This window comes from Pleurodeles waltl, chromosome 2_1 (assembly GCF_031143425.1).
Source record: "Pleurodeles waltl isolate 20211129_DDA chromosome 2_1, aPleWal1.hap1.20221129, whole genome shotgun sequence".
NCBI classification, from domain to species: Eukaryota; Metazoa; Chordata; class Amphibia; order Caudata; family Salamandridae; genus Pleurodeles; species Pleurodeles waltl.
The window spans coordinates 569425230-569441715 of record NC_090438.1 but is presented as its reverse complement, the minus strand read 5'-3'; the positions used below and the strand labels follow the sequence as shown (position 1 = coordinate 569441715).

The following is a 16486-nucleotide window of genomic DNA, read 5'->3' as shown; positions in this document are numbered from 1 at the left end:
ATATGGCCAATAAATAATATAAAAAATACACTCTGAACCAGCCTTGCAACTAAAGAGACAGGAACTATTTTTCGGTGGATATGTACAATGTCACTTAGACTTTTTGCACTCAATCAAAGTGAATGGAGCTAATCTGTAAAATTTGCTGACCCATTACCCCATGGAATATGCTGTTGTGAGTGCACGTAAAATACAAATAGCAGTTTAACAGACCAGTGAGTGGTGCCTGTTGAGCAAAAGCCTTTTTAATATCTGAATGTTATGCATCATTTTGGGGAAACTCAATAGTCTAGCTGACAGCATAGATGTCTCAAGGGACATACTTTAACAAGCATTTGCAATGCAATATGCCTGCATTTGCTTGGGTTATGGTTACTGGCGTTGTAAATTCATAAATTGACTTTTCCTGCCACAAAAACTGGGAAACCCTGAAGCATAATTTGGTCCTCTCTGCCACATGATACAGTGGCCCTGCATATAACTCAAGTACTTCCATTTACCTTCTTCCTCTATCTGCAGCACAAAATGAAAATATTGTCATTAATATATATATATTTTTTTATATTATTATTTTGGGGTCACCCACCCAACCTAGCGTGGGGACCTAGAGATGACCTAGACAGAAGAGCACGTTGTGTGGCACGTTATAGGCAAAAATGTTTTGTAAAAAGAATGCCCCACAAAGCAGTATGGGGCAATTTTTAGAGTGCAGCGAATAGTCTAGTATTTTGACTGTAATGCTTAGAATAGCCCCTAGAGGACACCATTATAAAAAATAGCATTTGTAGGAAACATGGTCATGTAACCATACAGTCAGCCCCTAGAGGGCATAATGACAAAAACAGAAAGGCCGAAAGTAATGTAGCCTCTACAGGGCATAGTGCCTTACACATTTTCAGGCCTAGCAGGCCTACAACAATACTGTTACAAACAAGGCCCTTAAAACACAAACTACTCCCAGCTGTAAAATAAATGTTGCAGCCATGAGAGAGCTTAAAAAGACATTGAATGGTGGAAGAGGTTACTATTTTGCCCTCTTTTACCTAATGTGGAGACCTATGGATGACCTAGACAGAAAGAGTGTGTTGTGCTGAACAATTTGATGGTGGTCTCATTGTGGTAGGACCACCACAGGCTGAGTTATGGGCAAAATGGTTTTAAAAAGAAATGCTCCACAAAGCATTATGGGGCGAGTTTCCTGAGTGCAGTGAATATTGTAGTATTGGCTCTCCCGCTGTGCCGGGAGAGCCACTTTAAACATTGTGTTTTTTTCTGTTTTAAATGCTGCAGTTTGTATATTTTTCAACTGCTAAGCTTGTACATATGTAGTACTCATGTAAAGCGTTCCTCAGATTGAAGTTTTGCTATATGAAACTTCATGCCCTCAGGAAAACCCTCCTCCAATCGAGTTTGCACTTTAAAAAAAAAAAAAAAAAAAATGAAAAAGAACCCTCCTTCAGCTTGCAGCCTTTGTGTGCAGGCACCACAAAGATACAGTGGCATGGCCAAAACAAGGAAGAGAAAGAATCAACATGCAGCCACGTAGTGCAAAGCGGCAAAGCAAAAGAAAAAAGTAGTGCACCACACTAAGGTATAGGGCCAATCGTGCAATAATCCAAGTAATAGGGTCAGTCTCAAAGGCGGTAACAAAGCAGCCTCAAGGCCAGACAAACGTATAGCGTTTACCAACGAAATCAGAGGAAATTTGAAATGCAGGCCAAGGAACGAATGAAAGTGATGAGCGTGAGATGGGCATGGCGCAAGCCCACAGGTGTAGATTACAACATATCAAGAGAGAGCACTTGTGTGCTGCCTAGGCTCGACCTAAAAAGGGGCACAGCCTTGCGAAGGGAAGAGGGTGGAGAGCAGTGAAGGAGGCCTGTTTGCGTGGGATCAAAGACCCAGAAAGGGTGGCAGTGAAGGAAGTACACAGGGGCAAACAGGAGGGCAAAAAAAGAAGTGGTGCAATCGCTCGAAATGGGTAACACCCAAAGTTAAAAAATGCAGTGAAGACTGCCTGACAGCAGCAGAGAGCACAAACTGGATAAGATAAAGGTGGGTTCCAAAGAAAACAGAAAGCACCAACGAAGTCAGAATAAGCTCATGGTAGGAAAACATATAGAGCGCGCACAGGCCGAAAAAGTTCAACCCGAAGGATGACGTCATTTAAACAAAAAAAGTACTTGAAACAAAAACAAAAAATCACAAACACTTATACAAAAATAAACATTTTAATCTAAAAAAACACACATATTTATAAACTGCAGTAAACATGTATGGGTAACAACACCCATGTTAAGCACTCTTCGCATGTCCTGGATTTGAACGTATGACATTTGAGTTTACTTTTTCCGATGCTTCACAGATCCATCCGCTAGAGGGCAGGGTGCTCAAGGGCGAGAGCCTCAAGACAGCCACGAATGTTATCCATCAGGACTCCGCCACTTGCGTTTCCTTTGATTTCGCTAAACTGTACCGATGACTTGTTTTCAAATCGAAACCTGGATGCCACAGGCTACAACTGCAACATTAATGCAATTCACACTCAAGATAATACATTACTTCTTAGAGTCGCAACTGAAACACATACAAACAATCAACAACAAAAAAATCTGCTTTGAATGAAATTAAAACCCATATCGGCTACTGGAAATAGGATTTAATGCCGTTTACAGCTCCTGAGCACGGACAAACAAATCAGTGTCATTTTGTGATGGAAAGACGAGGAGGGGCGTGTGGCGCCACCACAAGAAGAAGAAAAAATATCACAGACACAAGCATGTTAATATTTTTGTTAAAAGGTCAGTGCATACAGACAGCACACTAGCCATTATCTACGCCAGTACAGCAGCGCTAATTTTAGTGCAGGGTTAAAGGTCGTGGGTGGGGGCGAGAGGAGGGTGCTGCACAGCAGACCTTTGTGAAACTGGAAGCCAGAAGCAGCAGTACTAGTTTGCGTCCTAGAATTACTTTCCTCCCGCAGCTACAGGCATTGCTGGGGGGAGGCCGGGGGCGGGCGGGACTCACCGCGCTGCCAGTCTGTGGCTTAGGCCGCTTGGGATCTTCCACGGCAAAGATAGTGTACTCAGAGAGGAAAGCCGGCTCTGCTATCATCCCGGCCAGCAGCTGTGGCATTCGAGGCAGTAGCAGGGAGACGGAAATAAAACAGTAATGAGGGGGGAGACACATACAGCGCAGTTAAAATAGCCCATCTCAAGTCCCGCAAAAGCAGTACACATCAGACAGATCCAGAACAACGCTTATGTGTCACAGTCCAAATGTGCTGGAAGGGAAAATGCAAGCAGGAAACAGGTAGGGCGTAAAACCATTATGGATAATATTTAACATCCTTCGATCATCATACAAGTCACACCAATGGGGTGTGTGAGAAAATAATGCAATAACGACACAGGAAAGAGTATTCATTTTCTTTTTGTGTGACACATCAAATATTTATACTGCGAAACACATTCCTTTCGATCAACTTGATTCACTACTTTGTAAGTTTGGATTCCATAATCGAGGGACATCGCATTAACTACCACGTGTGCGAAACTTTCTGTCTGTCCTGGCACTTAAACCAAAATAATTTTGCATTTTCCACATGTAGTTTAACTTTTCCTAAATTAGGTATGGGTCTAGCAGTCCCAGACACGCCATCCCAATTGGCTAAAGGATGGCACATGCTGAATGAATCACACACCAGTGTATTAATGTGTGGCTTAAAAATACCTCCATTAAAGATCTCACCTAATTAAAACTGTTACTGCTACTCCAAACCACTCTCAGAGCTATTCAACTTACATTTCCTACATTAAACATCTTTTCAGAGTTTACATTTAATTACTTTTTTTTAAACTTCTTATTAGTAGCTCATGTGAGACTAACTTTGTAGTGGGTCATAACATCAATGGATGGTGTTTTGGAAGCCAAAAAACTTTGAAATATATTATCTGACTAAGTCCCATCCTTTAACCAGGAAACCGATCACATTGTATGTAGCACTCTGTAAATATAGCAATTCATATTACAATTAAGAGTCTTCCTGCATCACATAAAGTAATTATAGTGCTGAGACTACTAAAAGCAACACCAGGCCCTAACCAGAGGCTCAGTGCTAAACTCATTATTAACTCTATATATGTCATCTTCTCAGGTTTATTAACAAAGTAATACCCACATCTAAGGCAAGAATTTGCTACTATTTTCTTTTCTGATTCTTGCCCCCACCCATCGTGGTTATAACAAAAGAGGCCAGAATCGTTACTCAATGTTCGCATTTCCATCAGGACATGGGAGCATGCTTGTAGGCTTTGACAGGACATAATACTTCCATGTTGTCCCCTATGCCAGCCTAGGAGTGATTTACAAGAACGATAAAGGATATTCTGCGAAGTCCTGCTATGCCTACAATCATGAAGGTCAAGAAATAACAAACCCTTAATAACTCCTTCTTAAGTTGTGTTACAAGATCCTGGAATGGACTACTGCCTGAGATGAGACAGGGCCCTGATCTGTTTAACTTTTGAAGCTCGAAAGTCAAATCTTCAGGAAATACCTCACCAAGTAATGATGCAAACCTGTGCCTGCATTCTGAAAATGTCACCCGTCAAACTCAACAATGGCAGTCACCATATTAGGTACTACTATTCCTGCTCACAATGACCTCAGTTACTGCAGCACACCATAAACCTTTAAATAGCATACACCAGAATCCTTATTTACTTGTGAAAATTGATGCTACTGGCTGCAGACTACAATTTGATACAAAAAACCCTTTCATACCTTGGCCTCAAAAGTGTAACATTGTTTATTTTTAGTGCTAAACAAACCTACGTATCTTCCGTCCCAATAATCCAAGAGTTTACTTTCTTGATCATGAAGTATTCTGGGCACAGAAATAAAATTAAAATAAAGTGCCACAGATGCAACAAGCTCAGTTGAAAGTTTACTCCTAGTATTCTTAAGCTTGCCATTATTTATTTGCAGGTCTGACAGCTAAAGCTTTAACTACATTTGGGTCAAAGACAGAAGCTTTAAGCGTTGGTGAAATGTTTAAGCAATAGAAGGCCATACTTACAATTAGAAAAAAACGCTCTGTGTTAGTTGAATAGGTAAAGTAGAAAGCAAGCAAAGTTAAATATTTCTGCAGCCCTTTTAAAATCAGTGGTGTAATTTGCAGGGTTGTTTGCAGGGATTTTATTTTTAGAAAATACAACATTGTACCAAAAAGTGAGGGGGGTGTATGATCCCCATGATCAAAAGCACGGGAAACCTCAAATCCAGTGGATTCCATGATTTGGAGCAAGCATGTTTCATAATTATAAGATCAATATAGTTATGGTGTGAAACATATGGCTGGTTCATAAATGTTGGACTTGGTACTTTTTGCAGGGTTATCCCCAAACATTTTGTCTTCTTCCTTCTATTTTTTCTGACCTGTTTTGTTGACTTTAGGACTCTGGGCACTTTACCACTGCTAACCAGTGTTAAATTGCATATGCTCTCTGTTTAAATTGTATTGGTGATTGGTTGATCCATGATTGGCATATCTGATTTACTAGTAAGTCTCTGGTAAAGTGCGCCAGGTGTGCCCAGGGCCTGTAAATCAAATGCTACTAGTGGGCCTGAAGCACTGATTGTGCCACACACGAGTAGCCCTGCAATGTCTCAGGTCTGCAATTGTAGTTCCTGTGTGTGCAGTTTTAAATTGTCATTTCGAATTGGCAAGTGTACTCATGTGTCAGGCCCAAACCTTCCCTTTTACTACATGTAAGTTAACGTTAAGGTAGGCCCAAGGCAGGCCCTTGGAAAAGGTGCAGTGTAATTAAAAGGAAGGACATGCAATGTTGAGTTTTACATGTCCTGAAGGTGAAATACTGCTAAATTCGTTTTTCACTATTGCAAGGCCTATTTCTACCATTGGGTAGCATAGGGATTTCCTTGCAATATCTTTTAAGTGTAATTTCCCATTGAGAGCAGATGTAGATATGGAGTTGGGGGTCTCTGAACTCACAATTTAAAAATACATTTTTTGGTGAAGTTGTTTTTTGAATTATATGTTTGAAAATGTCACTTTTAGAAAGTGGCCATTTTCTTGCTTATCCATTCTGTGCCTCTGCCTGTCTGTGAAATATACGTCTGGGTCAGGATGACAGCTGGGCTGTTTGTCAATTCACTGTAGACAGTAACACATAGGAAGCTGAGGTGTACCCTGCATATCCTGATGGCCTATAATCAGGCTGATGGGTCTTCCTGAGCTAGAGTGATAGGAGGAGCTGACACCTGCACCTGAATAGGGTTGTGCATGTCATTACACAAAGCAGCCTCCAACCCCCCCGGAGTGTATCTGGGGCCAGGGCAGGGAAAGGCAGGGTGTTGTGCACTACAAAGACTTCTCTTTAAAGTTTGCCTACTTAAGACAGAAATGGTCATAAGTACTGGACCTTTGACCCTACATAGTTGGAACACTTCTGTGCTGAGGGCATTCTGCCAGGAAGAAGAGCTGGATGTTGTAGGAAGGACTGCCACTCTGCCCGTAGCATTGCTGTGCTGGCCAGCTGCTTGCACCTTCTGTCCTGGGAGTGAAAGGACCGGTCTTTGCTTTCTACATCCTGCTTTCCAATGTTCTCCAAGGGCATGAACTGAGTGTGCCTCCTGTTAAGTCTCAGGGACAAAGACTTTATCTCCTAGTAACTGGGCTCTTCTGCTGAGAGTCATCACTTGCCAAGTGGTGCCAACTCCAGTCCCTGAGCGTTTGTAAGTGTAAGCTGGTCACCTGAAACAGAAAATCCATGTACTGATGCACCGCAGCAGAAAAACCGACACAGTGCCTGTTTTGCACCTGAAGAATTGACGCAGCGCCTGTCTCACCGCGGCTCTATCAACACCATGCATTTGCATTTTCAACACATCATCCCCCCGGGCATCAATTTGTCATTGACACCGCACCACAGTAAGGAACAGAGGCTGCATGTCCAGAAATCAACGCCTCACCTTTCCTGCAAGGAAAGTACACATCACCTCCCCTGCCAATAAGGAACCGACGCATCACCTCTGCTGTGAGGAAAGAATTTACGCATCACCTCCCCTGCACAGTAAGTAACAGACATGTCGCTTTGCTTTTCTGAGCCTCACCACCCCTGTGACCAACATCTTCTTTGTTTTTGACGCATCCCAAGTACTTTGTGCTAAAGCAATACAATCATTGATTCCTACGGATTAAGACTCATTAAAAAAAATGTTTTAATGCTGTGGAGTCCTTTTGTAGTGTTTTAACTGTGTTGCTGTGTGTGGGTGTACAAATACTTGACCCATTGTCTCTGAGATAAGCCAGACTGCTTGTGCCAAGCTACCAAGGGGGTGTCTTAGCTGTGTGACTCCCTTACCCTGACTAGAGTTAGCGTCCCTACTTGGCCAGGGTGCAAACCGCTGCCAACTAGAGACCCCACTTCTAACAACAATGTACTGTGGCAACATAAGAAGGAAACAATACAATAAAGTAGCACTGCGATAAGCTTACTTTAAATATCTGGAATAAGAGGTCAGTGGGAGGATTTAAAATCTCTTGTAAATAAACTCAGTGAAAATGACTTACTGAAATGTTTTCTTTCACACCACATATTTAATTCTTGTGCACTGAACCAAGATTAGGAAGCAGTTTCACATTACAGCCAGTGTTATTCTAGCAAAAACAACAAGCATGTTACTTCTGAAGCAATTGTGGGTAGAGCACAATTCAAAGGTAGCTGTGTACCTACTTGCAAAAACAAGATAAATATCAAATAAATGGATGAAATCTAACTTAATTAAATCTAGGTTTATTTGAAGATATTAAACATCAATACCATAGCTATGCCACAAACACTTGTGACCTATATGTTTGCTTACATCACAAAATACAAAACTCCTAGATTTGCTATGTTCAAAGTGGATTAAGCAATTCCACAAAGGTGCAATTTGCTGAGTGAGCTCCTCTAAGTTATCAAATCCTTTACACGTCTTTCAATACACCTTGATTTTTTAACAAATTACTTTCCATATTTGCAGGTAAACAATTTCCTGTGTACAAGCCTCGTTGGCCATTAGACACCCTTAGAAACTTACAAACCCTATAAACTTAGCCACACAAACCAGTGTAATAACAGCATGCAAAGCACCGGACTTTCAACGTTGACAAACTCTGCAAGTTCTCTGGGAACATCTTGGTAGGCCTATAAAATCAAAAAGTCCTTCCACAATTTTTTCCAATTGCAGATTGATCAACATATTCACTACAAATACCACAGCCACAAAAGAACAACAAAAAACACGTATTTCTATCAATAGCATCCAAAAAACTTCTGTCTGTCTGACTTGCACTAACACACCTTTTGACTGCATGTAAGAAGTGTGACCGGTTCTGCCTGTGTCAGCAGTATATGACTCCACAGCTACCTGAAAGTGCTCATAATGCAGACTACAGCTGACATTTGCAGGAGGGCAGCGAGAGTACCCTTAACTCTAAAGAAGGCTGGTGCCTCCAGAGAAAGACAGGATACGTTTTACCAGTGATGTTTCTACGCTGCGTCGAGAGGAAAACATGGTGCTTGAGAAATGTATTTTCTACAGGCTGTACTTCAATTTAACACCAGAGGCGGCTACGCTAGTAGCTCATTTTTGGAGCGAGAGAGAAAAGGCCGGTCGTCTCAAGAATGTTCCTAACACGAACAAAATACATTATTTTACATTAAACAATTTCGACATGACTAAAGTTAATATAATGATAATAGGTTTCAGCACCTAAGAGCAGAGACATCAAATCCACATGACAGAAAGTGCACGTCTCTAGCTCACTTAAAGCGCTCTATGTTTTCAAAGGTGAAATGTAATCTAGTCTTGAAAAACAATCTAACGGTAAAATGGGCTTTTGCAGCATCTTGGAGAATAATTTGAGAAAGCTGGGGCAGACTTGTGTGTGTGGGGGGGCAGAATAGATTGTTTTTTTGTCGTGACTTAGGTTGATGGACTGTTCCGCAAATTCACACACTACCTGCACTCTCAGGCTTCTGCACTCCATCACGGTTACCAATGTTTTATCCTTTCAGCATGACCATGTTTCAGCCAATACAGTTCATGGTCATTGAGGATCTATGCTTGTACCTTATTTTCTAAATAAGCCGATGTAATGTCTCTGTTTTTTATAACTGTACCTACCGTGTTTCATGTAGCATACCAATTCGTTCAACTGTACCACACTATGCGATTAATTTCCAGGTTTAAACCGGCAGCAGTGTACCCAGGTGGGTGAGAGAATTTTTTTCCACCCAGTTCAAAAATATTGCCATTTCAATAGGCTTTAGGGTCGTCATGTTGTTATTTACAATCATATGGGTGTCCAAAGCATAATGTTAAGTCAATATGTGAAGACGAGTAAAGTTCTTTGGATAGGGGTGTACTAAAATGCAAACACAAGTAGTATCATTAATCTTTTAAAATAAACATATGGGTGTTTACTGTGGGATGGGGCAAGACAGACTCCGGTGACTTTGTTAAGGACTATAAATCACTGAATAGTAGAGGCACTTAATATAGCCTTAAACCATGGACCTAGATCAGAACACTGCCCTCTTTAGAACACTGAAATACCAGTCAGATATATATCCACCACCCTACCTACAGAACCTATCTCTTATATATCCACCACCCTACTTGCAGAACAAAATTGTCACACCCTGTCTGCTGGGGATGAGTGTGCTAGGATGCCTGACTGTCATGATGGCGTCAACGCATGACAACTTCTGTGCTGCAAGCAAGAATCACTGTTGGTTGTGTGTACAGCAGAAGTAAGAGCCTGAGGCACGAAAGCGCAGAAAAATGCGGATCGCGACTTACATTTCTTTGCAAACTTGCTACAATTACTAATATAAGGAGAACGAATTCTAGAATTAACACCTGGACCTTATTTCTAATCCTGCAAAGGGGGAGAGAGCCACAGTGTTCACAACTTAAATTTCAGCCCCAAAAAGGGCACTCAACAAATAACGTGTCCAAGGAGAGGTCAAGGTTGAAAACGAGTTGATTTTCACGTTGTATCACTACTAGGCATGCGTGTGTCAGAGGGGACTATCATTCGATTTTCAATTTGCTAAAAGTCGCTGTACTAAAACACCGAACTAGCTTTCCAACCACTTTGCATATACACCATTATGAAAGTAGCCATTTATTTCAGATATCCCAGAAAGTGGTTATTTATCTCCAAGTTCACAAATTATTCCCAACCATAGTCAAAGTACACATTTCCGAAGCTCAGTGTTGACACCGGCTGCTCTGGTGTTCTGACCAAACAGACTGGAATAATAAAGTGCTGAAAGGTACACACAAATTCATCTCAGCCACTGTTGTTTAAAGTCTCGGGATTTTGCCATTTCGGTATTTTGATAGTTACTAAATATCCAGCCTCCATTGCAGCGTTTGAACAGAGCTAGGAACTCCCAAGGAGATTGCATGGTTGTGCTTGCGTCACCAGCTTGCAAAATCAGGTTAATTTTTGTTTTTTTCCCCCAAAAAATGTTGGGTTTTTGCAGAAAAACAGGGACACATTGACGGCGGATTAGACAGTGACCATCACAATCAGTGTATCCAATAACGTAAACTTGTAACTTGCACAGTCTATCCCACATCACAAGTATGTTAGCACTTAATGACTATCAGCCCTCCAGTGTGCCATGTCCCTGCAGTTCTGGTCTATAACTCCCGATTTCTTTGTCTAAACTGTGTGTGATGTGGTGAATGGGATCAAGTACGATCCCACTATAGGTAGTCCACCACTGCCATATTTTCCCATACTTTCTGGGGCACCCTCTGGCGAGGTACACCGCCGCCTCAAGCCACATGCAGTGATCAATGCCCCATTTCCACGCTGCTAAAGACGGGGTGTTGCAAACTTTCATGCTCTGGTAATGTCTCTTTTAGCAATTGTGGGACCCGGAAAAAGAAGCAACCTTTTATATCTATTTCCCCCATATTGTCTGTACACTGGAGGAGCACCAGCTTCGGGTCCCTGGGGATCGGCCACGAGAGGACCTTGCTGAGGCAAGAGGTCGTACCCCTCCAAAACTAGTTCAGGGCCGCACAGCTCCACACAGTATGGACGAAGGTGCCATCATCTCACCACTTCGAAGGCATGTCAGTGATGCAATAGCACCCATTCGCCACAAGCGATGTCTCGTATAGTAAGATCAATGATGGGATTTAAGTTGTATCATGAGGAGGCGGGCCGAAATGGCCACCTCTCTAGGAGCAACTACAGCCTTCTCCCAATCGTTATTATCTAGTGATCCAGGTCTGCCTCCCATTCAAGTCGAGGGGTAGGTAACTGTGTGGAGGTATTACTAACATGCGATCGATATATCTTTGTTATTTTATGATTGCTTAAGTCTTCCATGAAAAGCTTGCCCTCCAGGGGACTTAATTCTGGAAGATCACTCAGGTGTCTAATATATGGGGTAAGGACATGTCTCAACTAGAGATAGCAATGGAATTGGCTGTGTCGCTTAAACTCTGTCTTCATTACCTGAAATGCTTTTAACACAGTTCCCTGCATGATGTCTCCCAAGGTGGAAATCCCAATAACGTTCCATGTCTGGAAACCCTCCAATTGCACCACTTGGCGCAGTACCCTACCTGGCCATGTAAGTCTCCCCCACCACCCCATCCGCCTCAGGGAGTGCTGCCATATTCGAAGGACTACCTGAGTGGCCGGCAGAAGAGAAGACATCCCTCCCAGTCACATAAATAATGTAGGAAGGCGGTGGATTTCATCGCCCACCTCTCCATTGCATGGACCGGTTCACCTGGCAGGCCGTAGCACTAATCATTAACCACTAGAAGGTGGGAAGCTGAGTAATATGATTGGATATCAGCAGCTGTTGTGCCGCCACAGTAGGTGGACTGGAAGCAGGTCTGGAGTGCAATCCCTCCCCAAAGGAAGCCCCCCCCCCCCCAAGATGGAGTTGACCTGCCAGAACCATGCAATGGGGGATAATGTATGAGCAATTTTGTAACTGATATAATAAGCGGGGCAGGGAGACCATCTTAAAAATGGCCTATCTGCCAGTCAAGGACATGGGCAACTGTGACCAAAACTGCACCCTCACCCAAGCCAATGAGGCAGCTGCGTAGCAAGCCCAGGATATACCTGCATTGGGGGACACGAAGACACAAGTATTGAAAGCCGCCCTCTTGCCGGTGTAGCCATTAACAGGGAAGATTTGGGATTTTGTGGCATTTATATAGAGACCAGAGGTCTCCCTGACTTTAAGCAGGATGTGTGTTATGCGTGGTCCCGAGGTCTCCAGCTGGGTAAGAAAAAAAAGATGTAACCCGCATTGAGAGCGATCCAGTCCGAGACCCCAGTGTCCCACTGGAACCGTCTGACCTGTGCATCCCTTCTAATGCATATGGCTAGTGGCTTCATAGCTAACGCAAACAGGTGCAGGGATAGAGGACACCACCTATTAAGTACCCTGACAAATTGGGAAGGGTTCCGACAAGGCTCCAGCTACACGCATCACGGCAGATAGGTAAGTGTATAGCAACTGCATATAGGAAGTCAATCTTGGAACAAAGTTTAGCCTTTTACGCAGAACAAATAAGTATAACCAGCTGACAGAATCGAAAGCTCTGTCTAGGAGCATAACTGCTTGTGCCTATAATCGGCTTGCAAGTGCTAAGGCATTACAGCCGTGCATAATGTTATGCCACATAGCGTGTGTAGGCATGAAACCCGACTCATCTAGGTGCACTAACTCAGTCATATATTTGGTCAGTCGGTTTGCTAGCGTCTTTGCCAGAAGTTTCATCTCCATATTCAGATGGAGATCGGGCAGTAAGATGAGTGTTTCTCTGGCAGCCAGCCAGGCTTGGGGAAAACCACAACCTCCACATGGCGCTAGTTGAGTCGGAGTGGTTCACTATCCATCACCGACTGTATCGCCTCTTGGAGATGTTTCCAATCCTGCATTCTCAATAAGGCAGGCACAAGTCCCACCTCAGAGATGACTTGCTCCAGCTGCATACAGGTAGTATCCGAAAGGGCCCAGAGGGAGAGGACAGTCACAAATTCCTCAACCCACTCCAGGGTCAACACTTCTAGTTAAGAGTATGCTGTCTTGTAGTACTCTGCAAAACTCTGAGCCACATCTCGGGGATTCATTAATATTCGACCCGAGTCATCTCAGACTATAGGGACCATGGTCGGTAGACGATTAGATTGACAAAGTCTACTGAGCATCTTACTTGATTTGTCCCCCACTGATACATTCTACTCTGTGCAGTGCGCCAAGACTGTTTGGCCTCATCAAGTAGCAGTTGTTGGTGTTGCTGTTGAGTCCACCACTACAGTCGGAGCATTTCACTACCATTTGTCTGTCTACTGTGCTCCTCTAGCAACTGGGTTTATTGTTTGAGGTCGGTAAGGGCCTGGTCCCTACAGCAACGCTTCTTGGTACAATAACTGATATCAATGCCACGTAAGGTTGATTTACAGGCTTCCCACAAATCTGCTGCAGATGCCACATTGCCCGCATTAAGGGTGAAGTATTTTTCTATTGAACATGCAATATGTAGGCGTTTTGTGGGGTTGAGCAGGTGCCATGGCGAGAGGCGCCAGCGGAAGGCAGGCCTATCTGGTCCCACAGGAACTCTAATGGCTACTGGAGAGTGATCAGAAAGCCCACATACCATAATGTCAGAAACCTGTACTCTGTGCGCGTGTGAGGAGGGAAGAAAAAAGTAATCTAAGCGGGAGAAAGATCTTCGGGCCGAGGAAATGTATGTGTAAGTATTGATGGATGGATGGTGTAATCTCCAGACGTTTGCCAGCCCCAGAGTAGATGCCAGAGTTTACCTGGATTGGGATGTATCTATGTCTCTGTCCATAGACCTCCACCTGTCCAAATTTAGGACCATAAGATAGTTTCAATCTCCTCCAAAGACTGATAGGCTGCTTGGCAGCCCACTCCACAGGCGCATCACCATATCAGCAAATCATTGACCCATTTTGAGGGGGGGGGGGGCGGAGAAAGTATATGCTACCTAAGGTAAAGGGCTCACCATAAAGGGTGCCCTCTATCAATGTGTATCTGGCATAATTATCCAAACATATCTTGCCCAGCACAAATGGGATTCTTTGCTGGATCAGAATGCCAGTGCCCCTGGAACCCCTAGTGAATTGAGAAGGGAATACTTGATTATAGCCATATCGGGCGAGACAGGGGGCTTTGGTGCCCATGAGGTGTGTCTCCTGGAGCATCAATACATCTGCACCTACTATTTTTGCATGTTTCAATATTGTCCTCCATTTGATCTTATCGAGAACCCCCTAAATGTTCCATGAGATTACACAGAGGAGCCTAGCAGGTGCTGGGTCTGTTGAATCACTAATAGAGTAAGTAGGATGGGCTTGTTTAGGTCACCATCTGTGGAGTGGGTGTGTGGTGGGACTGCACATAACAACAATAAGGATGGAAACATCCCCTGAATCTTCCCCACTTCCCCCCACCGCCATACTTCAAGAACCATGAAGTATCTGTTGCAGGAGGTACCCACCTAGGTCCCATCATGAGGCACTAAGGGGGCCCTCCCAACGAATACCCTATCCCAACAGGTAGTAAACACTAAAGATTATTACACATCTTCAGTAGCTTGCAGTCTTACAAGGTTTCCACTCCCACTGCAGATCATGCAAAGTGAAAAGGAAAAGGGGGGCTCGAGGGTGGGTGGGACAAGAGGGTGAAAAGAAAGAACTTCCCATCTTCAAGACACAGTCTCACCATCTAAGCACAGCATATAAACGGAAAGCCTGAAATGGACCGGCTCGTAGGTCTCAGGACTCTCCATGTCTGTGAGAACTCTGCCACTAGGATCTGAAGCGATGACACCCTTTAGCCAGAGCCCTTGCCGGACGGTCTCTCCTCTGCAAAGAGTCAGAGTCTAGGCCTGGTGTCCTGTGGGATAGAGGTCACATATTTTCACCCCTCCACTTGAAGACCTCTTCTGGAGAATCAAAGAAGTGTGTCGGGGAATTAAACACTACTCGGAGGCGTGCCAGATAGAGGAGCATGTAGAACTGCTTGACGTTGCACTATTGTCATATGGCTGCTGCAAAGGATTGTCGTTGCTGTTCCATCATGTGTGTGTAAGCTGGAAAGAACATGATATGGTGAGATTGATATAAGAGGTTATCTTGATTTCATGCATGCTTAAGGACTTCATCTGTCAATGTAGTTCAAAATTGAAACTACTAGCCAGGGCCTCGCCCCAGGGGGAGGCTTCTGCACTAGGGCTTTATGGGTGTACTCCACCATGAAACATGAAGAACTGTTTTGTTCAGGCACAATTGAGCGGAGCCACTACGTTACAATGTGAGCGGAGCCACTACGTTATGAATGTGTCCAATGACTATCCTTCACATCCCCAGGAAAGCTGGTAAAACCTAGGGCTCGTTCCTCTGTGTCTTCCACCTGTGCATCAAGTTCTTTCGTGACCATCGTCCATGAGTTTACATTCTTTTGTAGAGCTGTGACTGAGTCTTCTAATCCAGATACTCGTGTCTCCGCTTCTGTTATTTGCTCTATTGCTTGTCTAAGATCTTGTTGGAGCAGTGTGACATCTATTTTAGCATCCAGCATATCTCGTGACAGGGTTATGGCCTCCAGGAGTGCCACATTGTTAGGTACCCCCACCAGTGACTTCCTTTCTCCTGTTTCTGCTTGTCCCAGGTGGGCATATTTGTCCATGGTGTTCTGTCTGACGGCCAGAAGGGTTTTGTCTTGATCATGGCAATCCGGCTGGCGACTGATACCCCCAATGATGCCAGGTATGTTAGTAGTTCGCCACTGAGGGCACTCGCCAGTACCAGTCTACTAGCCCTGGACAGTTCCAGGGCACCGGTCCGGCCTCTCGACATCCCACCACCTGTCTCAGTCCAGGGTGCCCAATGGAAGCTGTCACCAATGCGGTCTAGCCACATGGCTGCACCCCCAAGGCCAGATGAGTCTATTGGCAAAACACTGTACGATTCTGCCCACACCATCAGTCTTCTATCACACCCCAAATAAATAATACGACCCTGTAGCTCTGTACAGTATATACAGGGGGTATAGTGCCCCCCCGGGCCACCCACTACGTCCAGCAGTGCTTTCGTGCTCAACCTACCATGAGATGATGCAGCAGCTCGGTATCAGTCACCGGGTGACTCTCCCTAAAATTATGAACTGTTTGTGTCTGTACGGACCCACATGTGCAGCTGGGAGCCCCAGAGAACTAGGCCAACCACCAGGTTGGAATGTCTATTCGCCACTGCGGCACCAGCTTCTCAGCCTGCACAGGGGCCCCAGTGAGAGAAGGCACCGGTTTTCACACAGGACAGGAATGTGGCACCGCCTAAGTAATGAGCCCCAGGGCCAAGGCTAATGAACTGTAGTCTTATAACATATCAGTGTCA

The 16486-nt window shown here is 44.1% G+C and overlaps 1 protein-coding gene across 3 annotated transcripts in view; it reads right to left on the bottom strand.

Annotated features, from left to right (window-relative positions):
- The window catches only part of GOLGA4 (golgin A4), a 758002-nt gene that overhangs the window by 631355 nt on the left and 110161 nt on the right, over positions 1–16486 (bottom strand). For 2 of the 3 annotated variants that reach the window (XM_069215119.1, XM_069215129.1), the window contains exon 3: positions 3028–3126. The exons of the other annotated variant lie outside the window; for it this stretch is intronic. In XM_069215119.1, the coding sequence (XP_069071220.1) occupies positions 3028–3126 (99 nt within the window). The remainder of the gene's footprint in view (positions 1–3027; positions 3127–16486) is intronic. 3 annotated transcript variants of the gene reach the window in all.